This window comes from Cladophialophora immunda (assembly GCF_000835495.1).
Source record: "Cladophialophora immunda strain CBS 83496 unplaced genomic scaffold supercont1.2, whole genome shotgun sequence".
NCBI classification, from domain to species: Eukaryota; Fungi; Ascomycota; class Eurotiomycetes; order Chaetothyriales; family Herpotrichiellaceae; genus Cladophialophora; species Cladophialophora immunda.
In genome coordinates this window covers 2,697,572-2,722,250 of record NW_015622542.1, presented here as the reverse complement: position 1 = coordinate 2,722,250, position 24,679 = coordinate 2,697,572, and the positions used below count along the sequence as shown (strand labels likewise).

General features: G+C 53.4%; 10 protein-coding genes across 13 annotated transcripts; 5 read left to right on the top strand and 5 right to left on the bottom strand.

Annotated features, from left to right (window-relative positions):
* Window positions 1-201: 201 nt before the first annotated feature.
* PV07_03240 (uncharacterized protein) lies at window positions 202-2,271 on the bottom strand (the record flags this gene model as incomplete). Its single annotated transcript, XM_016389927.1, has 2 exons — window positions 202-304; window positions 365-2,271. The coding sequence occupies 2 exons, from the start codon at window positions 2,269-2,271 to the stop codon at window positions 202-204; spliced, it is 2,010 nt and encodes a 669-aa protein (XP_016251829.1).
* A 2,430-nt stretch (window positions 2,272-4,701) lies between these two features.
* Window positions 4,702-7,292, bottom strand: PV07_03239. Of its 2 annotated transcripts, XM_016389925.1 has the most exons (3): window positions 7,200-7,292; window positions 5,726-7,150; window positions 4,702-5,248 (listed from the first exon to the last, which is right to left on the bottom strand). In XM_016389925.1, the coding sequence occupies exon 2, from the start codon at window positions 6,617-6,619 to the stop codon at window positions 6,236-6,238; it is 384 nt and encodes a 127-aa protein (XP_016251827.1). In that variant the 5' UTR covers window positions 6,620-7,150; window positions 7,200-7,292; the 3' UTR covers window positions 4,702-5,248; window positions 5,726-6,235. The 2 variants fall into 2 exon arrangements, with proteins under 2 accessions (XP_016251827.1, XP_016251828.1); XM_016389926.1 differs by lacking the exon at window positions 4,702-5,248 and having other exon boundaries at window positions 5,536-7,150.
* Window positions 7,243-8,808, top strand: PV07_03238 (uncharacterized protein). Its single transcript, XM_016389924.1, has one exon. It carries the CDS (start codon window positions 7,756-7,758, stop codon window positions 8,308-8,310), a length of 555 nt encoding a protein of 184 aa, XP_016251826.1. The 5' UTR covers window positions 7,243-7,755; the 3' UTR covers window positions 8,311-8,808.
* A 2,001-nt stretch (window positions 8,809-10,809) lies between these two features.
* On the top strand, window positions 10,810-12,200 carry PV07_03237 (uncharacterized protein). Its single transcript, XM_016389923.1, has one exon. The coding sequence runs from the start codon at window positions 11,050-11,052 to the stop codon at window positions 11,698-11,700; it is 651 nt and encodes a 216-aa protein (XP_016251825.1). The 5' UTR covers window positions 10,810-11,049; the 3' UTR covers window positions 11,701-12,200.
* On the bottom strand, window positions 11,665-13,721 carry PV07_03236. 2 transcript variants are annotated; one of them, XM_016389922.1, is made up of 3 exons: window positions 13,167-13,721; window positions 12,363-13,108; window positions 11,665-12,305 (listed from the first exon to the last, which is right to left on the bottom strand). In XM_016389922.1, exons 1-2 carry the CDS (start codon window positions 13,626-13,628, stop codon window positions 13,097-13,099), a joined length of 474 nt encoding a protein of 157 aa, XP_016251824.1. In that variant the 5' UTR covers window positions 13,629-13,721; the 3' UTR covers window positions 11,665-12,305; window positions 12,363-13,096. The 2 variants fall into 2 exon arrangements, with proteins under 2 accessions (XP_016251824.1, XP_016251823.1); XM_016389921.1 differs by having other exon boundaries at window positions 12,363-13,721.
* PV07_03235 (uncharacterized protein) lies at window positions 13,676-14,985 on the top strand (the record flags this gene model as incomplete). Its single annotated transcript, XM_016389920.1, has 2 exons — window positions 13,676-14,405; window positions 14,468-14,985. The coding sequence occupies exons 1-2, from the start codon at window positions 13,919-13,921 to the stop codon at window positions 14,983-14,985; spliced, it is 1,005 nt and encodes a 334-aa protein (XP_016251822.1). The 5' UTR covers window positions 13,676-13,918.
* A 1,413-nt stretch (window positions 14,986-16,398) lies between these two features.
* PV07_03234 lies at window positions 16,399-18,386 on the top strand. 2 transcript variants are annotated; one of them, XM_016389919.1, is made up of 2 exons: window positions 16,399-17,373; window positions 17,549-18,386. In XM_016389919.1, the coding sequence occupies exons 1-2, from the start codon at window positions 16,906-16,908 to the stop codon at window positions 17,786-17,788; spliced, it is 708 nt and encodes a 235-aa protein (XP_016251821.1). In that variant the 5' UTR covers window positions 16,399-16,905; the 3' UTR covers window positions 17,789-18,386. The 2 variants fall into 2 exon arrangements, with proteins under 2 accessions (XP_016251821.1, XP_016251820.1); XM_016389918.1 differs by having other exon boundaries at window positions 17,513-18,386.
* On the bottom strand, window positions 18,184-20,811 carry PV07_03233 (uncharacterized protein). The gene has a single exon (XM_016389917.1). It carries the CDS (start codon window positions 20,477-20,479, stop codon window positions 19,064-19,066), a length of 1,416 nt encoding a protein of 471 aa, XP_016251819.1. The 5' UTR covers window positions 20,480-20,811; the 3' UTR covers window positions 18,184-19,063.
* Window positions 20,812-21,275: 464 nt separating this feature from the next.
* PV07_03232 (uncharacterized protein) lies at window positions 21,276-22,557 on the top strand. Its single transcript, XM_016389916.1, has 2 exons — window positions 21,276-21,936; window positions 22,070-22,557. Exons 1-2 carry the CDS (start codon window positions 21,508-21,510, stop codon window positions 22,187-22,189), a joined length of 549 nt encoding a protein of 182 aa, XP_016251818.1. The 5' UTR covers window positions 21,276-21,507; the 3' UTR covers window positions 22,190-22,557.
* PV07_03231 (uncharacterized protein) lies at window positions 22,429-23,704 on the bottom strand. The gene has a single exon (XM_016389915.1). It carries the CDS (start codon window positions 23,374-23,376, stop codon window positions 22,714-22,716), a length of 663 nt encoding a protein of 220 aa, XP_016251817.1. The 5' UTR covers window positions 23,377-23,704; the 3' UTR covers window positions 22,429-22,713.
* Between the last annotated feature and the right edge of the window lie 975 nt (window positions 23,705-24,679).

Below are 24,679 nucleotides of genomic sequence, written 5' to 3'. Positions count from 1 at the left end.
ATAATGGCGCCACTGACATAAAACAACGTGGCGACAGCCTCGTGAACCTCGGCCTAAAATTTTGCGCTCGGAAAAATTTTGCTCCGGTGGGTCACGTCTTGCAACCACAGCCTCGCTGTCCGACCAAGATCGTCCGCGATCTTCGGCTGAATCAAAATGCACATGCTCCTGCGGCCTCAGAGGCAGAAGCTACGTGGCTACCTAGGCATCAATGAGAGATATTGACAGGCCGCCAAATACAGCCCCACCAGGATCGGAATTTAGCCCGATGAAGGAGACAATATCGACAACAGGGGGGTTTTCCCTACAGATTGCGAACTGCCTTGTGGAGTCGCACAAAAGATATGCCGCCATCATAACTCACAACATGGCCCTCCTTTCCTTCTTCACGGCATCCACGTCTGCCAAAATCTTTTCCGGGACATCCACCACCTTATCTCGAATGTAATCCGCAAACCCCTTGCCCAGCGCGTCCAGCAAGCGACAGCTGCTCACGCCTCGGCCCAAGGGTCCGTAAATGACAAAATGCACCGCCCAAAGGTTGGGGAACTCCATCCTCTCGATGAAGAAATCATCCTGCCAGTCGTCGCCCATGAGCTCTTGCAGCTTCGACCGAGTCATGAAGGTCTGAAGCCACGGATAGTGTTCGGCACGACGGACGAAGATGCCGAAGTTGATGTTCGCTCCCTTATCTCCTGAGCGGGCAAGGGCGACGTCTCCAAGGCGCGCTTTACGCGTGGGTCCAAAGGAAGCCAAGTCGACTGGATGTGCGGTCTCGTAGTTCTCTCGTGGCGCTAGCTTTTGGTACTGGGGAGGATGGCCGGCATCTGCAGTCTGGGCATCTTCTCCATCCGCGGATAGGATCGCTACTCCCTCTTTGAGGTCGTTCTGAGGGTACAGAGCCGGATAGAAGGCAAGGTACGATCTCGGAAGCGCGGTTCTGTAGTCCAGAGACAGATGGAAACCCGAGAAATGCTGCATCGCGATCTCGCTCCACGCCTTCACCAACCCATATATTGCGGCTTCTGTGTCAGCTTGGACGAACAGCCGGCAGTAGGTTGTGCTGGAGAATTGGGACTTCGGGTTCGCTTCCGGAGTGCCCAGGATCTGGAAATCCAGCAGTTGATACTGGTCGATGAGACCCTTCTGCTTGAGAGCATGCCGCATCTGTGTCTCGAATAGCTTCCACTTCTCAGCGGTTGCATATCCTGTGGCATTGGTGAGCAGCTGCGCCTCATAACCTCCGTGGTAAAAGATGGCCAGCTTGGTGGTTGGAGGCGGTGGGTATCCTCTGATGTTGGACAACTTGACTCGATTCTTGCCGACTTGGTTGATCTTGATGTCCGTCGTGTCGGCAGAGACATCTGAGTTGAGGTATGTGCCGCCCTGAAGCTCATACAAGAACTGACACTTGACATTGTCCTCGTTGACGAGGCCATTAGTCCCGTCGTGCTTGGTGATGATCGAGGTCCCATCGTCTGCAATCTCTGCAATGCCGAAGGACAGGTCCACGAAAGTCTCCAAGGGATATTCGTCGAATCCCGAAAAGTTCGACCCCGTCGCATACGCCGAGCACTCGATCAGATGTCCCGCCACCAATGCTCCAGCCAGGCGGTCGTAATCTGTGTCCGACCACTTGTGCCAGTACCAGGCTGCTCCGATAACTGGGGATGCGTCTGCCACTCGGCCGCAGATAATGACATCGGCACCCAGCTCGAGACCTTTGACGATGGCTCGTGCACCAAGATATGCGTTTGCACTCACGATTGGCTTCCCCTTGGTGTCCAGTAAGTCTGTGGCATGTTCTGCCAGCGAGACTTTCTCATTCTCTCCGTCCAAGTGCTGTGGCAGTTTCCCTGTCTTCTCAAGGCTGCTCTTGACTTCTTCCATCAGGTCATCGCCATACACATATGCGACCTTCAGGTCCAGGCCTCGGTCACTGACCAATTTCTGGGCCTTCTTCGCCAGCCCTTTTGGGTTGAGCGCTCCACCATTGATGATGATGCGGATTCCTTTTTCTTTGATGACATCCAGCGTCTGCTCAAGGCCATCCCAGGCAGTCGGCTCCCAGCCGTCATGTTTGCCAGCCGCCATCTTCTGGGCATTTTCAGCCAGGTTCATCTCCGCAAGGTAGTCGCCAGTGATGAAGTCGACAGGTCCATAAGTGGCCTGGCGCAGCATCTGGTATCCTGGATCGCCGCGTGCTCCGGAGCAATTGGCGATCCGACAAGGTCGCGTGGTAGGAGTTGAAGCTGGTCCTGGGTCGCCCATCTTGGCGGTAGGCAATTGTCACAGAATGATGGACTCCGAGTCGAGGGTGCCAGCTGGAGGTGTGTCGAGAACAAACCGTCGCCGCTGTCAAAGTCTTGAGACCTCGTGTGCTGTTGCTCTACCTGTGTCCGTGTTGCCAAGTAAACGCTTAGATAGTCTAGACGACAAGTCTCTTCGCCACGACAGACTATCTTCTCAATTTCGTTCGGTCTAAAGTGGGAGAAGTTCTCCTTTTCCAGCGCAGAGATGCAAGAAGCGTAGTTGCCTTCATGATATCCGCACACATTTTCTCTGGCGAATGGACTCGATGCCGATATCCCGGGAGTCTGTTCTCGACTCTGGGACTCTGCAAAGCACCTCTTGAGGTATTCCGAGGCAAAATCTGGACAGACCAGCCCTCTGTTCCTCGACTCATGGGCATTGACTCGAAGCGTGCCAATCATGTCCTCGTCTCCCTCGGTCCATCTCTACCCCTCTCCGCATGCTGAAGGTGGGGGGAACTGGGAGGCTGCTCGGATTCCCCCACAGAATGAGAGGGAGTTCGTTGTCCCCTAACACCCGAAAGTCAAACGACAGGGGCGTCCAGGGATTCGCATGCTTGGGTTCCATTGACGGATTCTTGAAAAATAAGCATTGTCTACCCGCCCTGACGGTATTACCCCCTGTTGAGCCGAGGGTTCTTCGCCCAGCGTGGTAGAGGTGAGATCCTACTCAATACTTCGCGCTCCATAATACCAGGCGTATCAGCGAAGCGAAAACGCGCGAGGTGTGGTCGCTCCATCCCAGGCAACGTTGCATATAGTCTTTCTCATCTACGACCGAGCGTCTTGATAACTTTTCCTTTTAAAAACCGGAGTTCCCATCAGGGTGGGAAGTGGAAAGAAGCCAATACTGGATCGTGAGAGTACATCAAGAAGAAGAATAGTGTAGACAACCAGCCACCATGGGTAGCGTCGACGCGTCCCTGTCGGATGCCATATCCTCTTATTCCACTCCTGCAGAATCAAAGAGGCTGCTGACCGAAGCCTTGTTGGAGAATCCGAAGATCGCCAAAGACGTCCCCAAGGAAGCCCGAGAGTTTGCCTCGCGCATCACGTTCAAGGGCAGCAACCTCCCCTCGATCCCCATCAACTGGCGTTTCGCCGAGTCCGCGGCAAGTCTGAAAGCCTTTGAAGCATGCATCATCTACGCGCTCGTGAGGCGCAAATACGGCGTAGAACTCGCTGGGGCCGAGATCAACACCGACCACGCCCAGTTGTTCTTCATGTCGACGCTGATCTGGCAGATCCACCCCGACACGGACCACACCATCACGCTGAACAAGAACCTGGAGAAGATGTACGAAATGATCCCCAACTACGACTTCCACAAGATGGGATCGAGCCTGTACAAGCTCTGCGTGACCAACATCTACCAGACGAAAGACGGCCGCTATTTTCACCTTCACGGGAGCATGGACCCCAAACCATCGCTCGACAGCATCGGCCTGCCTGAAGACCGTCCAGAGCTCAAGACGTGGGAGGAAGCGATGCAGCCGTTCATCGAGAAGATGGCGACCATCGACTCGGCCGAGATGCAACATCTCGCGTCCGACGTCTACAAGCAAGCCGGTGTGATAGCAGAGACTGTGGACTCCTTCCGAGCCAGCGAACACGGCAAAGCCAATGCTGATGTCGGGCTTTTCGAGATCCATCCTGCTCCCAACCCTGCGCAGAAGCCTTCTTGGTGGCCGTCATCCCCTCAGACTTCGGCCGCCCGGCCTCTCGCGGGGCTCAAGGTGGTGGATCTGACACGCGTTATAGCCGCTCCAGCTGTGACTAGAGGTCTCGCCGAGCTAGGTGCAAGCGTCATGCGGGTAACCTCGCCCAACCTTGTAGATTTCAGTTCGCTGCACATTGATCTCAGCTGGGGCAAATGGCAATGCAGTCTCGACCTGAAGACCGAGGAGGGAAAAGAGAAATTGCGAGACCTCATCAAAGAGGCGGACGTCGTGGTTCAAGGCTACCGACCGGGGGTGCTCGACAAGTATGGCTTTGGCCAACAAGGTATTATCGACTTGGTGAAAGACCGGGAGCGTGGCATCATCTCGGTCCGGGAGAACTGCTACGGCTGGAATGGTCCTTGGGACTACCGCTCGGGATGGCAGCAGATTAGCGACGCCTGCGTCGGCATTTCCGCCGGCTTCGGCAAAGCCATGGGGTTGAAGAACAACGAGCCTGTTACTCCTGTCTTCCCCAACAGCGACTATATGACAGGCATTGCCGGCGTCACTGGGATTCTGTGTGCCTTGATGCGGCGCGCAGAGGAAGGGGGAAGTTTCAAGGTGGATATCGCGCTGAACTACTACAATCAGTGGCTGGCCAATTCGGTGGGAGAGTATCCCGAGGAGGTCTGGCAGGATGTCTGGAAGAGAAACGGAAAACAAGTCTTCAGGTGAGGTCCTTTCCTTGACACCGTCCCTTGCACTCCCGTCTTGCTCGTTAAGGGAAAGGCACTCTGAGTAACTTACTGGGCGCTCAGGTGTTACCACAACATGAACTACCTGATACCTCGATATATGGAGATGATCGCCAAGAACGGCAGCATCTTCCAGCCGTCGTTCTTTGAAGATCGCGAGACCAAAGCCATCGGTGCCGTCGTGCGCACCATCAAACCAATCGTCAAGTTCGACAACGACCAGGTCCGCCCGGGCTATAATGTAGGCACCAGAGGCAACGGCAAAGACGCACCACGGTGGCCGGACAATCTAATGACGGAGGTCGTGCAGTGACGAGTCAACTGGACAAAGTCCTCCGATCTGTCGCCGATGGCCCCTCGACCCTGGGATTTCGGACCAAATCAGCTTCGGCGGGCGAGCATTGTAGCACCTGTGAACTTGTAGCGGCGGATAAGGTAAACGGGACCTCCGTTTCACGGCTCGACCGAGGTGGCGGAACCGTGTGCGAGGGTGGCAAGCCGAGGATATAGGGGTATTGATCTAGATATCGATCAATGCAAAGTCAGAAATACAAAACAAGTAGTTAAACAACGGGAATGGATTTCTTCCGCCACTGTGGCCGCCCAAGACCAGATATGGGCCTGATTGGCCAATGACGCGCAGCGTCAGCAGCTCCTGACATATCAAGCGAAAAGGATTTCGCGTAGAGAACTTTCGCCAGACCACGCCAGAGGTTCGTAGTATACAGGGTATTCAAAGAGCCAGGATACGCGATTGTCACTCGATCGCCCCTGTACTACCTTTGGAACTGAGATACCCTCTGGTGACGGGATGCTCTGGCACCTGGCGAACCGGTCCAGCCGAGGACATGACGCAACAGCGCAGCGGCTCCGCCAGGCGAGCTGGCTTCATGTATGATTGGAAGTCGAGGGCGCTATATAAATGATGTTTGGACAGGAACGTCGAGTACAAGCAACCAATTCGAAGCTTTCGTTTGACTGAGAAATAATAACCTACCCAAAATGCCTTTGAAAGGACAATGCAACTGCGGTGCCATCCACGTCACTGTGAAAGACGCTGCCGCCGAGAGAAGCGAGCCGATCTTCTGTCATTGCTCGAATTGTCGAAGACAAAGTGGCGCTCGTACGGACTCGTCATCCACATTGTCTTCATGTCGCTGATGAATTCGCAGTTGGGACCTACGTTGCCATGTACCCTGACGCCGATGTGACTATAACCGGCACACCCAAAGATTACCAAGACCGTCACACAGATAGCGGAGTACTTCTTCATAGGTGGTTCTGTGGGTCATGCGGATGGTGAGTTCAACTCCCGCCCCTAGATCGATACTCGATATCGACGCAATCAAGACTTCGGCTCTCTGTTTGCTGATTTCGCAATACTGGTGGAACTGGCTGACGAGAGTTTGCAGTCCGATCATGTCAACCTCATCCAGATATCCAGGAGTAAAAAGTGAGTTGCTAGTGAGCGTCTTTGGTGACATACCTCCAGATCTGAATTGGCGAGTTATACTGAGACATTTCCACACATAGTCATCAAGATGGGTCTGTTCGACAAGATCCACAAACCGAGTTTTGAGCTATATTGCAAGAACAAGAACGAGTGGGAGCCTTCTGTCGAAGGCGCCATGCGGGTGCAAGGAGCTTTCTGAGGCCATACTGGTCTCGCGGGAATTGGGTGTTTGTTTCTGTCTGATCGTGATTTAGCGCCACACAGCCGAGGCTGGCTTCTTGATAGCAAATAATGAACTGGCTGGTCTATCATCATGATCTTTTCCGGATTCAGCATGTATGCCGTTTCAATGTGTCGTACTGGTCCGTTGTTTCGGACCAGAGAACGACTCAGGAATGAGTCGCCGGCAATTTTTCGGGAATGGTAAAGAGGGACCATGTCGACGCGGACGGCGGGAAGGGCACATGTCGTCGGTAAAACCTTTCCCAGGGCAGCACAATATCGGTAAGGGATAAGGCCAATTCCATTTTCCGCACCTTAGTAATGTCCATCCTCAGCAGGAGATGTACTTGTATAATCACGCACTATGATGCAGATTAACCAGGACTGAGGAGGATTTCGGCCGTACAGCATCTAGAGATGCCGGTGGCACCGCGGCCGCGAGAGTATAAGTGCTTGCGATGCTTACCAGTGAATCCTGGTGCGCTACCGGCAGGATTGCTGAACGATATTTTCGAAGTAACTCGCCATCTTCTGCTCCTGGCCGCTGAAGCTCCTTTGGAACTCCAAGGTTGCACACAATGAATCTCTGTTCATCACCGCGGGATACCTCCATCGAAGTACCAGGTCTTGAGCATGGAGTGACAAGTGACAAAGGCACAACGTACACGCAGAACAATCAGTAGGTGAGGTGATTTTGTTTGTTTTCTCCTTTTTGGTGTTGGTGTGCATCACGAGATGTGAATGTGTCTGTCATTCGTCATTTGAAATCGCTGACGTAAGAGATCTCTCGGCAAACCTTCCATTGCAATCAGTATTTATTTTATCATGTCGTCGCCGCTCATCATTCACTTTGCTTGTTTCTCCTTGACATCAATCGCGTCGCTTGCTATGTCGTCCAGATCTGATGATCCATCTGTTCATGAGGTACTAGAACTTTTTACAACCCATGGGGTCTCATGATTGGTGAATTATTGGTCAGAATTTCCCTCTTTTGCGCGATTTCGGCCATAGCCGCCGAACACTGGCACGTCGGTGGTGTGACAATCGGCTTGCACAGCCTGGTAACGTGATCTTCTTTCCATTACCCATCATTCCATCGAAATTATGGTTCCTTCTAGCCAAATCTGTCCGTCAGCCAAGCCTCGTGATACCCGTCCAATACTACCGAGTGTTATTGCTTCTTCGCGACCGAAAGAGAGATAGACTTTGCCATATAAAAGGAATTGGCCCTCATCATCTCTCGGCCCCGGTCTCCATTTGCCATCTACCAAGCAAAAACCAAAAGACTTCTACAACCGATCGAATTGACGACTACCAAAGCAACTATTGCCAACAACAAACCACACGCAAAAATGACCAAAATCAGTTGGAACTCACTCACCGGCCACCACTCAGAAACTCCGGCCGGCACAGAAAACCCGGTCGCGGAGGAATCGCAACATCACCGGCGTGACTCGAAGCTTAGTCACATCATGGACTCGATCCGGCATTCGCTTGCCCACGAACATGAGAAGTTACCTAGCGAAAGCCAAGCCCAGCACCAAGGCTCCGTCGCCGTAAACGGTGAATCGAACAACAACGGTTCACTCAGTCCTTCTCTGCAAGCAGTGGCCTCATCTAAACTGAATGAGAACAATATGGGTGAACACTCCCACGAACTCGACGACACCTGGGGTTGGCCAGGTCTTGGTACTTACGCATCGGGTGCACCAGAAGCTCCGAGAAAAGGCAGCGGATCCACCGACTCAGGCGCACCACAGGCACCAAGACAAGAATCAGTGTCGAAAGGAAAAGAGCCCGAGCCGCCAAGAAGGGAATCGACCATCTCTCAGGCCAGCAAGAAGAGCAGCGACACACAAACCGGCTGGCCAGGTCTGGGTCCCTTCCCAGAAGACGTCGAGAAATAACCGACTTGGGCGTCGAACTCGCAGAGCGGAGCCGGTATTTGCAACCATCTTGTGTGTTTCAGAGCGATTTCCAGGTTTTTGTGGTGCGTTAAGCGAGGATGTCCCAGGGCCACAACGGTGATACGAGAGAACCTTTGATGGTAGGTTAGGGTTACAGCATCAACCAGCGGGATAAAAGCCATCTTGGAGTGGCTGTTTGTGACTTTTACCAAATATAGTACTAATACATTGAATTCTACGGAAGAGCCCTATTCTCTTCACGGCCGCCCCTGAAGGAGCAGCATCAGATTACAGCCACGCGTTCCACCTCAACCAGGTTGGTAGGCCATTCCTGCGACTCGGCTGTGAACGATATATTCGACAGAGCGCTAGATATCCAGATTTGGCCGGCTGAAAATAGGAGGTAGTCTAACAACCACAATCAACTTGCCAGTCATTACTGTCGTTATTAACTTGGTGTCAACCATATTTTGCATTCCGTGCTGGCATTTCTAATTTTGACATCCACCTTTTTGCGGACACACTCGATTGTTTCGGCCCCATGCGGGTATTCCGTCGCCCTTATGAAAGGAGACTACGCTTCATTATCCAAAGCGTACATGTTTCACCCACCAATGAATCGAGGAATCTGGCTTGACCCAACTGGAACCATTACCGTACATGACGGCCTATCCCCACACCGTCACCAGTATGGTTCGCTCTCTGGTTCTTTGGTCCCATGAAGGCGTGGATGGAATCTAGACCCCCGGCAATCAATGCTGATTAGTGTCTGCCGTCCCAAGCTACTCTTTCCTCTGATTAGGTAGTCTGTGGGACAATTCAGTGCCGCTTTCGACTTTCGGTGCTTGAGCAAGCGTGGTCTGTATTGTCATGTAAATCAGTGTCATCGGTTGACCCCAGCTTAATGCCAATTGGATATCATTAAGAGCGATGCTTAAAGGCGTCCGGTGTAGTCTTTCTAGGATGAAGCAAGAAATACCGACTCGTGTGCCCGCATAAACGAGTGTGTTCGCAAAGGCTGTGACCTCGTCACGCCGTGATTGTCCAGAGAGATCTGTCGCACTTTGTCCATAGTCGAGTCGTTCTCAATCCTGTATGTCACTAAGTCAGTTTCCTCCGTAGGTGGCGTTCGGTACGGTGTCTTTTCGCAGAAACAATCACCAGGAACTTTGCTGCATACCTTCCCTGTCTCCGTAATGTTATCTTGCGGCTTTGGTGATCTTGATCTCACGTTTGCAAAGGCCGCACGCATCCAGCCATGGAACCTCGACTGCGACTCAGTCCTTCTCCTTTCGGCGATGGATTCCAGCTCTTTGTCTTTGACCGAACAGCCATCAGAATGGGCAATCAATCTCTAGCTGGTGACTCGGATTTCGCTATGCTCCATACCGCATAATGGAGCCCATGCTGCATCAGACGCCACTACCTTATTCGGCCCACCACCCAGGGACATTTCCACCTACTGGGACACTGCCAAAAAGACACAATCGCGTCATCCACTACCGCTGCCATAACTGGTGGCAACAGGTCCTCATCTTGACGACAGTCTCAGCTGATCCCAATTATGATTTGTTTAGGGAATGACAATTCCTCGGGTGGTTAGAATATGGATTCGATGGCAACGGTATTTGTGGAGAGGTCTTGCGTGTGTGAAATGTAGGATACCATCAAATGAGAAGTTTGAACTCGAATAAAGCTGCGGAGCCGTCAATGTAAGCGTACGGACAGAACGGGCTTTCTGCAGGTATGATGATCCCTGGCGATCAAGAAGCATGAACCTTGACGGTCCATTCTGCCTCTTCTTGGCCGTCAGAAGGAGGCAACACAGTACCCAATCCAGGGAGGTTGGTGTCGGAAAGACTGGGGAAAGTGTCAGAGGACAGCTTGTCACTGCTAGTGTACCTACAAGTAGTAGGTGGCCATTAGTTGATAGGAACACTGGCGGAAGTGTCGAGGTGTGGATGACGCCGGTAAAGACGGAGGAGGCTGGTTCATCAGATTGGCTAGAAGTTGCATGGAGCAGTCCATGTGAACCAGCGCCAGGGAAGTAAGTTGTGCCAGATCCTGGCAGCGAGAAGAGTGCGGCTGTTTCTGCAAACTTCCGCTGAGTTCCTGTTTGATGTTCAACGGTGCAGCCTGAAGTCGTTCTGGTGGTATCATGATGATTGAAGATTGTAATGACCGGAGCAATGATCCGCAGGGGACACTTTGTGGCGTCCCGCAGCCAGTGCCGACAATATCCTGTCCAATAGTGGGCGGCAGCCGCAGGTGTGCCTAGAAGTCTGGGTGCGGGGGAGCTTGCCGCCTAGCCACCGCCGTGCAACGCCTAGAGCCCACTGCGTCCTTTTAGAGCCACTGCCGGAAATTTCCAGACACATCTATGGGTCAATACTTGTAATGACGCCACATTCTCCCCTGATTTCGCTTCACATGATGGAAACCTCACTGGCAAACTGCGATGCTCAGCAGAAGGTCAGATCAGCGCAACCGTTGCGGGGCCAGTGGCATCGTTGTGAGCAACACCATTCGAGAAGTGACAGGTTCGAGAGTCCCAAAGCGGAATCGTTTGAAGTCTCTAGAAGCCTCACGCCATTTCTGCATATTTCGGTTCACTCGGTGTCGTCAAGCTGAGTTCCACAGAATGTGGTCTCGTACTCCGGTCTTCAGGTCTATAAATCACACACCATCTCTCCCTCTTCAGACTGTCTTTCAGCAGACCAGATCAGATCAGAACACTTCATGTCTAATACCCTTCGAAAATTTCCACACCGCGTAACTCCAGCAATCTTCGGCATCTCCAAGCCAAAGCGAACTCAAACAAGAAACATGGCTCTCTTCCCACGCATCCCATCTTCATTCGGCCCCTACCGCTCCGACATGGGCCCATTCTTCAACCTCTTCAACGACACCTTCTCTGAGCTCCAGAAGCTGTCTGACAACGCATCTCGGACCTTCGCACCCAAATTCGACGTCAAGGAAGCCAAAGACAGCTACATTCTGGAGGGGGAACTGCCTGGAATCGACCAAAAGGATGTCGTCATCGAGTTTGCCGACGAACAGACTCTCACGGTGAAAGGCAAAACGGAGACCTTCAGAGAGGAGGGAACCAAACCAAGCGAGGCCAACGGCGAGGGCAAGAAAGAAGAAGCCGCGTCTGGCAGCAAAGAAGTGGCCACGACTGGCTCCAAGGAAGTTGCAAAGGCCGAACCACAGCACACCTATTGGGTCTCAGAACGCAGCGTCGGCGAATTCGCCCGCTCGTTCTCCTTCCCCAACCCAGTCGACCACGAGAAGGTCAAGGCCAGCATGAAGAACGGAATTCTGAGCATCGTCGTTCCGAAGCTAACAAAGCAGAAGACGGCGAAGAGGATTGAGATCAGCCAGGAGTAAAAGCACACAAGTCACGAGGCGAAAAGCAGTTAATAGCAGGATTTCACGGGGTCATCTATTCAACCGAGGTCTGACACTACATCTAGCCACAAATCACGACATTTCTCACTCGCACTGCACCTTCAACCACTATCCAACAGTGCAAGCTCTCCCTGCTGTTTCCACGTTCCTTATCCCAGAAAAACCTCATGGCGACTCGAGTGACATTCCTTCACAAGCATGAATGGTGTTTGGCGCGAAGTTTCTAGTTTGGGGTCTCAAAAAACATCAAAAATCAAAAAGTCCACAGCCTTGCACCGGCCTGTACAAGTAACATCATGGACGGATATCTATCATGGTTCCTCAGATAGTCCCCGTGGTCCTGTAATAGCATCCATTTCAAACCAGAACAAAAGTGCCTGATTGTCCATTTGTGCCCTCTCTCCTGCATTCAAGCTAGCACGGAATATAACATATCCTTCAGACTTAACCGGACTAGGGTGTGATTTGGTAGTGTCTCGTCTTCCAATGAGAGTGAAAGGCCCGAAGTTAATTCTGGGGTACATTGATCTTAGCCCAAAAACGGATCTATGCCTCATAAGGACCATTCAACCACTATCATACGTCTGGGGGTCGAGTCAGGATACAACTTTCTAGTGGCGACGTGAGGGTGAAGACATTACCCAAGTTCATTCTTGGAGCTTGATATCTCTTGGAAGTCGCCACACTTGGTATTGTTTGCAGGTGCCGAGTTCCGAAGTCGAGTTATTGCGGGCAGCTAGTTAGAATAGCTAGTAAAGGAAGAAGACGTCCTTATCCTCCTGCGCGTGTAATGTGCTCAATAAGTTGGGGATGTCGGACGAGACCGTACGAGATAACGGCACATGCACAAGAATGTCATCTTACAACCCAACTTCGTCCTCCCCAGAGCTCAACATATGGACACCCCTCGAATAACATTCGCGCTATTTTCATGACTTGTGTAGAGGAATTGAAGATGTCATCCGCGACAATTACAAGAACGACAAACAAAAACAACCGGAGAAGCTCGGGGTGAAGCTGTTGAAAAAAGTTGATCGAGTCACCTTCCTTCTCTCTGAGATACGGAACAATCAAACATACCACCCGTCTTGTCCCAGTCCACCCTCGCTAACTGACGAAATGGGCGCACGGCAAAAGTAACACCTGTTTGTTCCAGTGTCACGAATGACCAAGATACCATCAAACCATGAACATGAACATCATGTCGAACAGACGTCATGGAGGTAGCTCGGCTGGAAATCAATCCTGAACAGAAAGTGGAGTGTCATGCAGCGTCTTTCCAAGCATGTGCCCTCTCAAACAGAGACGGACTCGATGAGAGGCAGAATCTGAGATCAACACCTCGTAAACTTGGTTGGGGTGTCAGGAGACGGCTTCAGGTTGCGCTCTAAGGATGGCCAAAGTTACGACTCTCCCCATTCTCCGACGCCGCGAGTCACACTTACCGAGTGCAATGGTGCCTCTGATCCCGGCATTCTGGGACGCACTCGAAGCTGCCACTGACGAGCTGCTTTGTGGATTTGCGGGGGTGCGTACGGGCTTCTGAGTATTGCCGATTGAAGCAGGTAGCTCCTTGATACAATCCTCCATTGAGCAGACCACGGGCGGCCTTGGGGGTGAGCTTCCTGAGGCCGATAGACGCGAAAAGGACGCATGACTAGTGTCTTGCTCCTCGTCCATGCCTCAGGAATCTGGTTGGCATCCTTGCCGTCGTCGTAACGCACCGGCTCCCAGATGTCTCGGGAAGACGAAGGAACTCCTGGAGATCCAACAATACCACGCGTGATACCTCGCAACAACCTGCATGACATCGTGGATGAACAGTTGCTAGGATATGTCTTGCTGCAGCCTAAGTGTGCGTATCGTCTTGAAAACGCACACGAAGGATCAGAACGGTCTTCGTCCATCTGCTGAGATGATTTCAAAGCATACCGACGTCGAGATCCTCATCTGTCGCATATTTTTGCGATGAATACCGTCATTCAGATCTTGAAACCAAGACTATTCAAGCGACGGTGAACACGACCTGTCCCTTTCGACACAAGATCTGACGCTGGCATGACCACCAAGAGCCATTTACAGTGGGCGAAAAGGCAAATGTGGCGTGACGGGTGGATCGGGCTTCTTGGGTTGAAGTCGTGCCGAGAAGCACCCAGAGGCCTCGACCACGGCGGCTTCCGGGGGGCGCCCATCCCTAATGGCCACGCCCAGAGCCCTCATCGAGTTAGGGGCCCAGCGTTTCATAGGCGCCGCCATGGCGTTTTCGTGGGTTGATCGATCAGGTGCCCCCACCGTTACCCAATCCTCCTCTGATCTGCCCGGCCGTCACCAGATGCTGTGCATGTCGAGAATCCTCCCGACCACTAAGCTGGCTGGACGGGAAAACGAGCCTGAGCACAGCGGAGCGGAACCCCATCTGCATTGCCATGCTGTGATTATGGATTCCATAAAATGCTATCAAGAGGAGGTCTCCGACTCCTTTGCTTCTCATCACTCTACCGATCCAAACAAACAGGCAGAAATTTATCAAAGTCCTCAGTCAGGTCAACCCAAGATCAACCCACACACCTTTGTGTTACAATTGCCCGAAATGGTCCAGTACGATCAGTTCAACGGAATGTTTCCTCTCGCCTCCCTCCCATCACGTGGAAGGACGGGTGGTTCTGACAGTCCTCAATCACCGAGTATGTTCTCCTCTCTCCTGCGAATGCAACCTCGTAACATTGTGACTGACGAAGATTTGCAGGCCAGCCAATGCACCCAATCTTGAGGAGACTGTCCTCGGCCAGTAGCGCCGGGCCGCACTACTGTGCTCGATGCCACTTGCGACGAACCTCTCAAGAACGTCGCTTTTCCCTCGACCACGAGTGCTCCTCGAGCGAGGAGGAATGGGATGGGTTCTGTCCCGATATCGCCATGCCCAAGGACCTCACCCCTCCGCCATCGCCTCACCACAAAAGACGACACTCGTGTCTCTGCCCGGTCGGCGTCGTCGCCCAGGAACACCACAAAAGCGGCACTGTGACCCCGGTGCAGATGATCGTCAAGGAGGGCGCCCGATGTCCCCACTACGGTCACCACAACAAGTGCAACTGTCAGAGTGTACTTCCCGAAGAGAACTTGGAGGAGAGATATGGCCTCGTCGAAGAGCCCGCCCAGACACGGCGGAAGCTGAGTCTGGAGAAGGGCGCCGCGAACCAACTGGCGGATATCATGCACGCCGAACTTATCTCTGACATGGCGGCACGGAACAGCCATCTTTGAAGGGAGGCAGCATGTGAGACGGTCACAATATGCCCCCACGATGTTATAGCAATGAGGATTCCAATGGGTGCAAAAGCATGTATATAGTATTTGGGGGCACTGAGGCGTTCGGGACACCCAGGATAACAGGGACACCATGGGCACCACGGGGGGAGGGGGAATACACGGCACTACGAAAGGTTGGGGGACAGGGTAATGACGGCTGGCTTGAGTGACGAGAGGGCCTTTTCTTCCCCGCAAAATGGGATCCTCATTTCCGACGATTTAGATCAATAATGAGTTTGAAAAACATTACTTCGTCTGCCTGCAGCGTGCACTCCAGTATAAGGGGCTTTTCGAGAGGAGATGAAGAGACTCGTCCGTCAATTCACACTGCCCGGCTTCAACGTGAGTTTCTGGGGGAGGTTGGTATCTATGTGGCCCTTGTCCTTGGCTACTTCTCCAATTTGACGGTTTTTCCTCGCCCAGAGGCAGCATCCTTAGTCACCGCCTCTCAGATTGCTTGACACCATTCATGCCTTACTCGGCGGGTATGTAGTCGGCCACTTGGCGAGGCTCGACAAGGCTCTGCGAGGCTCTCCCGTTAAAGGGGCGCGTGGGAGCTTGGCACGGGCGGAAGCCCCCTCAAGCACGGATCTACGATGGCCCGAACGCCAATCCTCTAAGCGAAGGACAAGCCAAACGCAAGGATTGGCACCAGTAATGATTAGTGGTACTCGGTACGGCTTCCCGTGCGCACTTTAATCAGAAACATCACACCACCACCTGAGTAACTTTCCATTTCTGACCTCCTGCTTTTGGCCTCTCCGCCTGTCCAGCGGTCTTAGTAATGCTGGCCCTTGGGAGAAAAGAGGGGGACAGACATACGCAACGTTCTGCATGGCCTTGGTAAGTGCCACAGCACCACCAGGCAGAGCTTCGCGAGCCCTTGGTTGCGTTTCGTGGAAAGCACCTCGTACGACGGAGGACTTAGTAGGTACCTACTTGTAGTAGCGAGTTCTTCCCTGTGTCCGGTACCGGATTATCTCGTTTGCCCGGACGAGACCGATGCCCTTATCAAACACCCGTCAGCAATGGGCTGGGCTGGAACCCAACTCGTCCTGCTAGTATTGCGCACAGCCACCACTCGGGGCATTCCCAGGACTTGTACGGAGTGGTACTACTGCAAAGGATGCTTCCGTACCACCACTGTGACTCTTTTTTTCGCGCTCAATCATTACGATTTCCCCGCATTGATCACTTCCTCATCATGAGATCTTACCTGCGCACCTGGTCCCGCCGAGTGCCGCCATAGGCGAGAGTTCTAGTCCCTCGGTGGACCATCGTATGATACTTGCACAAGGACGCACATGCACGGCGTGCAACAGGGATACACAATGTCATGATCCAGTCATCGTCGCCTAAGCAGCTTGACGGCATACCCTTTTTTGCGTGGTCCCCCTGGCTGCACACGAGTCCCAACACAGTAACCCCTCCTCACGTGTGTGTGCGTGCTATGCACCTTTTTTCACATCAGAAGGTGTGCACGGGGCGCGTCGATCAACGGGTCGCTCGATTCGGGGTTGAGCTCATCCCATGAGAAAGCTGGTCAATGGGTAAACATCCAGTCGATCCGGGTGTAGGGAAGCAAGCGCACGCAATGCAGAGTTGGTAATGGGCCCCCCATTGAAACCTTGCTGACCTAGAGATATAAAACCATCCACGTTCGCCCTTTCGAGCTGGAGACTTGCCCATAGGAGTATCTCGACACACATTCAGAAAACACCAAAAACACACCCTTCCAAAGGGGTTTTCGAAGTTTCCTTGATCTGGTTGAAAAAAAAAAAAAAAGGGATCGCAACTGATTTTCCACCCGCTTCATTGATCCCACCCCTACAAGAGAGGAATTTAATAAAGTCACAAACCACCACCAAAACAAACATGCCTGGCCTTCCGTACTCAGTGCCCTCCAACTACGTGATCCGCCTGATCGAGACGGACCCGGTGTCCGCCAGCCTCGGCCACCCAGAGCACCCGGTGCAGCCACACCCGTCGCAGCCGTCGCACTTCCAGTTCCCGCGCACCTCGCTGCACCAGGCGACGCTGCAGTCGCACTTCAAGGGGCCCCACGCCCCCGGCAGCGTGGCCGCGCCCAAGTCGGACACCGCGTTCGCCCCGGCCACGGACATCCGCGAGACGCTGCGCGCGTACCACATTGAGATCGAGACGCCCGGCGTCACGGAGGAGAACAAGAGCGACCTGGTGATCACGTGGATGAGCCCGCACACCCTGCTCGTCCAGGGCGTGGCCACCCGGCCCAAGAACATCGGCCTGCTGGACCAGGAGGAAGGAAAGCGCGTGTGGGAGGGCGAGGGCGAGGGATGGGCCACCGAGGCAGGCCACGGCAAGGTACGTTTTTGTTGTCCACAACCCACTGAAATCACCCTGGCGTTGACTACACTTCCTCCCCCCCCCAAAAACTCTCACTCCTTCGTCCAATCCAATAACACAAAAAACCCAATTCCTAACCCTATCTTTATGATCACAGCCTCAACAAGAAGAGACTGACGGCGGGCCCCTGCAGCGCGAGAAGTCGCACGAGACGATGGAGGAGGAGGCGCTGGCGGACTCGACGCCGACGATCCTGCTGTCCGAGCGGCGCGTGGGCGCCTGGCGCCGCACCTTCACCCTGCCCGAGGACGTCGAGATGAAGGAGCTCAAGGCCCGGCTCGAGGGCGGCCTGCTGCGCATCGACCTGCCCAAGCGCAGCCTCGAGGACATGGCGGCGCTCAAGGGCGCGGGCGTGCGGATCGAGATCGAGTAGTCTGAACTGACTCGCCAAAGGAGTTTTCTCGCGCGATGAAACCCGTGCGGAGCGAGGAGGTGTTTGGAGGGATGGGGCAAGAGGAAGAGGAGGAGGGGGTGTGTTTGATGGTGGTGGTTATGGTTCTCAATGTTCATTCTTCATCTCTCATTTGATCGGGAAAGAGGCTTGGGTTGGGATCCAAATACCACACCGACCACATCCTGCTCTTCCTGCTCCTGCTCCTCCTCCGCAACAAAACCATTTCAAAGACACCTCCAAACTCTTACCGACCCGGAGAAGACAAGAGAAAAAGACAAGGAGAAGGAGGGAAAGCACGCATGTTGCGGATCCGTTTTTTGCGAAAAGGGAGTCCATTGTTGGGGGGGTTTTGCATTGTGTGCATTGTTTAAATTGGAGGAATTCGGAACCCGGTTTTGCATTGGGATATAAAAAAAAACGCCTCGTAATTAATTCCACCCCCTACCCCCCCAAGTCTTTCGGTCCTTTTGTAGCTCCAGACGGCGACGAATGGAGTAGATAAAAATAACCATCATAATGAAAAATCGTCACTTGTACGGAGTACGGAGTACAGTACATTGTTGATCCTTGTCATGCGTCCGCTTCCTTGATTGGAAGTCTCTATTCAAGGGTCGCGGGTTTCAAATCATGCCGTGTCTTCGTTCGTCATTGCGTATGTGCGAGGACAGATAGACTACCTAATGTAAAACGGGTATCCATAACATGAGCATAACACGTTCACTCACCACGGCCTAGCCACGCATCATCCCCGCTGGCTCGTGCATCTCTAATTCGTAAGACTTAGATGTGATGGCAAATCGGTTTCTCATTTGTACGGAGCACCTCTCGTTTGTTCAAAAATAACCACGCATCAAAAAATGGACAGTTTTGCTCGACCCAACACTTTGTTTGCAAGCGGGGGAACATTCAATCACCAACACTTCATCAGCTTAAGGACCCATGCCGCCCCTATGGCTCTTGCAGCCCGCCGACCCCACGAGCACCGAAAATTCCTAACCAGAAGTTGATAGTACTTGTTCGCTGGAAACGGACAGAAAATTCCAATCGCGCGCAAAACATTCGGTAGAGCGGACAGATGGATGCTATGCATCCGCAGCAGCACAAAGATCCCTTGCGTCGCTGCCGTCAGGTCAAGCGCCGCAAGTATGGAGAGACACACTGGGTGTGATATTTGTAGATGGATTTTTGGATACTTTCACAGGTGTTTTTTTTTTCTTTCTGGTTTTTTTTTTCTGTTCCTCGTTGGTCTGAAATTTAGACCGCTTGAACCTGAAGGTTCACCATCTGCTTGAGCAGACTGCAATCTTCGCAACGCACCAGCTTCTCCAATACTCGTACTCTTTCGGTCAGTCTGTGGATTTCATTTTCCATGTGTCGCATTTCAACTTCGGTCTGGTTCACGTAGTTCATCGCCTCGGTCAGCACATCGCTCTTGCGCACTTTGGGAGGAGGAAGTCCGTTGGCCGCAGTCGCGGCTTCGACTTCACCGTCCTCGCCCACTTTAGGGCCGTAGTGAGACGCTTGAAGTGTATTGTGCAGCTGGGAAATTTTCGCATTGAGATTTTCGCGATATTTGCGTTCTACGAGCGAGTGGGCTTGTTTGGCCCGTTGTTTGGCGTCCGCTTTGGATGGAGCCGTGGACTTCGTGGTCGGCTGCTCATCGTCCTCGTCGTCCGAGGCCAATGACGCTGCCGTGGTCATGGTCGGGCTTGTTCGGTTTTGACGGCGCGCCGCGGCACCAGCAGATGTTCTTCGAGGAGGTAGAGGCACGGTGTCGGGTTGTTCGGTGGTTGCAGTGGTAGAGCTTGATGAGCGTCGAGTAGCTGAAGAGCGAGAGGTGGCTGTCGTGCTGGTCCTCCCGCTCATGCTGGGCCGCTGATGCAGCTCGACAGACATGCTGTCGTTGCTGATCATGGTCTCACTGGGCGAGGTCGTCGACCCTGTTATACAGGGGACGGATGTGCACTCCTCAATGGGTGGCAGGGTGGTGAAGTTCATGCACGGTGCGTCTGGGCCACAGCGTTGTGGCTGGCAGCTGTCTACTTGGCCTGCAATTAGAGGGCAGAGCTTCTCGGTCGAGTCTGTCTTGGATGCTATCGAAGCCGCGATAGGATCCAGGTTGGTGATGGAGCGGCTGGTGTTGAGAGAGTCAGAAGCTGATAATGTTGTCGTGAGACTGTTGTCGTTGTTTAGCATAGTTGCATCGTCATCAGCGCGTGAGCTGGTGAGGCTCGACTGATCCATGGGTGGAAGATTTGCCTCCATGTTGAGAAGCTGAGAGTAGGAATATTGGGTGTTAGAGTACATGTCTCCTGAGGGTCTCCGTGGTTCGGGAGACTGTTGATGGGAAGAAGAGGTGATCAGGCTACCTGTCGACCCCTGCCGGTGATTGGAAGAGCGAAGATACGCCAGCGGATCCTGATCTCTGTCCATGGCGGACGAGTATTTTTGGTGGAGGGCTGGGTGTGCGTCCAGCGTCCCCCGTGACGAGGTCGTGAGCGGAGTAGTGGTGAAGTCCATCTCATGCCACCCGGTGAAATCGATGGAGTCGGGGTCGACGATGGCAAGCTGGGGATGCTGACTTTGAAATGCGTGTTGCCCGTGAAAGTCAGGAGAGCCCTCAGGCTGGTGGAACAGCTGCCGGAAGGGCATTGTGTCCACTACTGACATGGCCGTGCCTTATCCCACTGAAGCAGTTGTTTCCCTTGGTTTCAGGCTCTGTTCACACAACAGGACCGTCGAGGTCCGAAAGATTACCGTTTCGCGGTGTCCGAATCAACCCACAAGGCGCTTAATCGGGAGGTTGTCTACCAGTCTCTGTCGGCGCTGTCCTCGCTTCAGGCCGAAATCGAGACAATCGTTCAGCACTAACGGTGGGCAGGTCGTGGTCGAGTTGGGGCGGTAGTGTTCGAGGAGAGGAGGGTGTCAGGCCACGATGACGATGTTAAGAGGGAATTTTGGCGGTGGAGTTGCGTGTTGTAGAAGAAGTAAGTCGAGTGACGACGTTGGGACTCGGCACAGGAAGTCCGGAGAATTCCAGCAAGGAGGGTGTTTGCTGCTGCCAGAGCGTGAGTAAGGAGCCCCTCAGTCAGACCACTTCCCCCCGGTCGCCGTATTGCCAAGCCACTAGCTGTACGGTATCGGCCACTGATCGTGCTCTGATCTGCGCTGCACCTTGCTAGCGGTATCAGCGTTACCGGTACAAAACACTGGCCGGGCCTGGACCCACGCGGAGATTGTTCCAGACTCCCGGGCATGAGACCTACTGCTGGTTGTTGTAATGACAGCCATGACGCGGCAAAATGTCTGGAAAGCAGCTGTATATGACGCGAATAAATCTCCGTGGCCTGACTGTCCCGGTGGGGTCTGATTCTTTCCCCTGCCGTTGGATCGACCAGTCAATCCTCCCTCAGTCCCCCCATTCTCTCGCTTTGGTACAGTAGTCGCCCAACCTGGCACTTCCCGCCCAGGGCACACCGTCTCCCATGTGCCTCACGGAGGCCGCCGTCGTCGATCACTTTCTGTCACCAGAGAAACTCTTGTTCTTTGCCTGCGAGCTGGTGATGCGATCACCCTACACCTGAGCATCTTTGAGTTCTGGGTTCCTGAATATCGATTGCCGTATGCTGATGGTCGAGAGGAACAACACCTTCCCACCGCCCAATGGGTGAAGTCGGGCACGTAGATGGTGCCTGGCCATGGGCAGAACAGATCACAGAACAGTTAAAAGCCGTCATGAGCCTGCAATGGAATCCACGGTAGGTCAAGATCACACCAACACATCTCAACTCAATCTGCATCTTTGTAAAAGAGTGCTTCGTCGAAACAAAAGCCAGAAACATTTCCCATCTCCTCCCCCAACAGTCTCACCAGAGTCACGATCACTTCTCTCTCTCTCTACAAGTATTCCCCTCCAACAAACCGCCAAAATGAACGCTGCTGCTCGTCAAATCATCTCACGACGCTTCGTCACGGCCATGGGCCCCCGCCTCACCTCCCCGGCTCGATATGCCTCGACAGCCGTCGGACATTCAGCCCACCCAAGCATGACCCCCAAGGACAGACAATTCATGCGAGGGATCTTCACCGTGGCGACTGTTGGGACCGCAGGAGCTGTGGCATATGGGGTAAGTCTTAGCGACCCTGGCTCTCTTTGCTTCGCACATATAACCCACCTTGATGCCTTTTACCTTTCTCCCCCCTCCTCTCGCGTAAACTCTCTGCCAAGATCCAAGGCTGACAAGGTGATCCTCCTCTCAGGCTGCCCGATCAGGCGGACGGATGAACAGCCGCTTCGTCAAGCGCAACTCGACCCTCGACAGCACCAAATGGTTCTCGGAGAGCTCGGAATATAACCAGACGTTAGGCAGCAAGCATTAGACTGCGCTCCCACGGAATGGTATCAGGGTACAACGATTTAATAAAGGAAGGGCGTTCAACAATACTTTGAGTTTGAGGGTGCAAGGATTCTTCGGGCAAGGCGACCGTGGAGTTACAGCGGCAGACCCGACACAAGGTTGCCTCAGTTGGCTGGTTAAACATGATGAGCTTTGGCGTTCAAGATCGACACGAAGAATTCCCATGGAGAACAAGATGGCAAGATAAAAATGCACGACTGAGTGTCTGCAAAGTTCATGATGTGCCGTTCAGCTATCTGACGAGCACGAGGATTCATTTCGCCTTGTACATATTTTCAAATCCACCTTTTTGGGTATCACAGAAAAAAAACTCCATCTGCCAAACATAAAGTTCCTTTCTCCCAATCCAATAATATGCCCTCCCTTTTTTTCATGTGTCCGCCTGGGTCGAGACACCATGAGACCTATGACCGACAAGACTCCACGCCAAGAACCAAACACGAGAAGCTGAAAAAGATAGTGCCCATGATTCCCCGGATCTCAGCCCTATCCCGAATCTGCCGAGCGATTGCTCACAAGGGGTATAAGAGGCCGAATGGCCCAGACATCGTCGTCCTCCTCCGACTCGTCCTGGCCATACTTGGCGTCCGCCGAGTCGAAAGTGGGACTGGAGCATTCGGAGCGTTGGCCCTCGCTTTCGTAGTCCGTGCAGCTGTCATCGCTCTCGGCTGAGGTGTCCTCCTCGTCAGACCAATCGCCGTCGCAGCTGTCGTAGTCGCTGTCATCTTCCTCTTCTTCGTCGCTGTTGTACTCCTCGGCGTTGTTGTATTGTTCCGCGGCTGCTCGGATTTGCGCAATGGTTGCCAGCTGGGCTTCGAGGGCTGCCTGGAATTCTTTGAAAGAAGGTACTTGGTGTTGTTGGATGTAGGTAGACAGTTCGTTTGGTTCCGGCCTTGTCTCTTCCGACGGCTGTGTCTGTTCTTCTGCTTGTGCAAACGTCCTCGTGCGGTCGTACACTGATATGTGGCCCAACAGCCTCCGTAATCTGGGCTCCTCACGAGATGATTCTGTGTTCAACTTCCAGTGTGATTTGAATAGCAACCTGGCAGCAGACTGAGAAGCCGTCTCTGGCTGGGTCTGGGGTTGAGGCTGAGGCTTAGAGGCAAAGCAACGCGGGTCATGCGAGGAAAGGGCACTCAGTTGCTCCATGACGTAGGGCACGAGTGTTGTTGTTTGGTGAGGTACCTCAGAGAGACGACGACTGGGAATATTCGAGTAGCAACTGTCAGGAACAAGGAGGAACAGTAGAAAGGGCTGATAGAGGGGAAGCTGGGAAAAGGTGCCTTCTTGAACTTCGCATTAGGCTGGGCAAAAGGACACGAACGTGTGCATCTAGGCCATGAACCAACATCGGTGTGGTTCGAGAGGACCTGTTAGCCCATGACATTCTCGGACTCAATCCTAGTTAGCCACGTTCACGGTGGAATGGGGTCCACAAGCACCATGCCCCAAAGGGGGGGACGAGACAAAGGGGGAGAGCGAAATCATTCGACGGCCCAACTTTTGGGATGCCATGCGGCTGAAAGAAGATTCTGGGGAGGAATGGTTCTCTGCCCAAGACTGACCACTGATCAAAAGGTGGACAACGAGAAGCGAGGGGGGTTCTATTTGGTGGAGCAGGGCTCGCTCGGGGACCATTCAGCAAGCGACACGGTCAAGGCCAGGTCGCCTTCCCTGGGGGCCATGGACGAGCTAAGCGAGGGCCAGTCCCCGCCGCAGAAGAACTATCGACTCTCTGGAAGCAAGGGAGGACTCGGAAGAGGCATGGACTTGACCAAAGAGTGTTTGGGCGGGGAGATGAGGGCGTGATTGGCGTTCCAAGGGAGGCGATAGTGGACAAAAGCCAACCTGACGCCTGGAAAGCAGATGATGGCAGAGTTTCACGGGCGGGGGAACTCAACGAAGCCAGCCCAGAGTGAACCCACCAGCCTGATCCAGGCCCCCGAAAAGAGCCACTCGGGCGTGACTGGATCGTCGTGGTCGCCTTGGTGTGTGTCACTCCGCCGGTTTGGGCCTCAGCGGCACCAACTCTCGCTTAAACCAGGTTGAATTGGGACTCGCTGAGCACAGTGGGCACGGTGAGCACGAGATTTGACACATGATGCTAACACTGCTTCAACAAGCCACCACTCCATTGCACGCCCTTTCACCCAAACTCAAAGGGGCGAGTCGCAGATTACCGAAAAAGCAGCCTTACCCTTGCCTCATGGGCCATGGCTGCTGGGCTACACCTGACGTTTGACGCGACTTTGACTCCCAGCCGTGTGCGCCACAGATCTGGTCTATCGACAGTCTAACAACAGAAAAGGGGGCTCCGTGAGTCGTCGAACCACCAACGCATCATGGCGGCATGGTGGACAATCTCATGGTGCATGGGTGCCTCAGATGAGATCCCGTGCATTGTTGTTATTGTGCTTCAGGAAGCGCGCTCTCGTTTCAGCAAAGCTCGCGA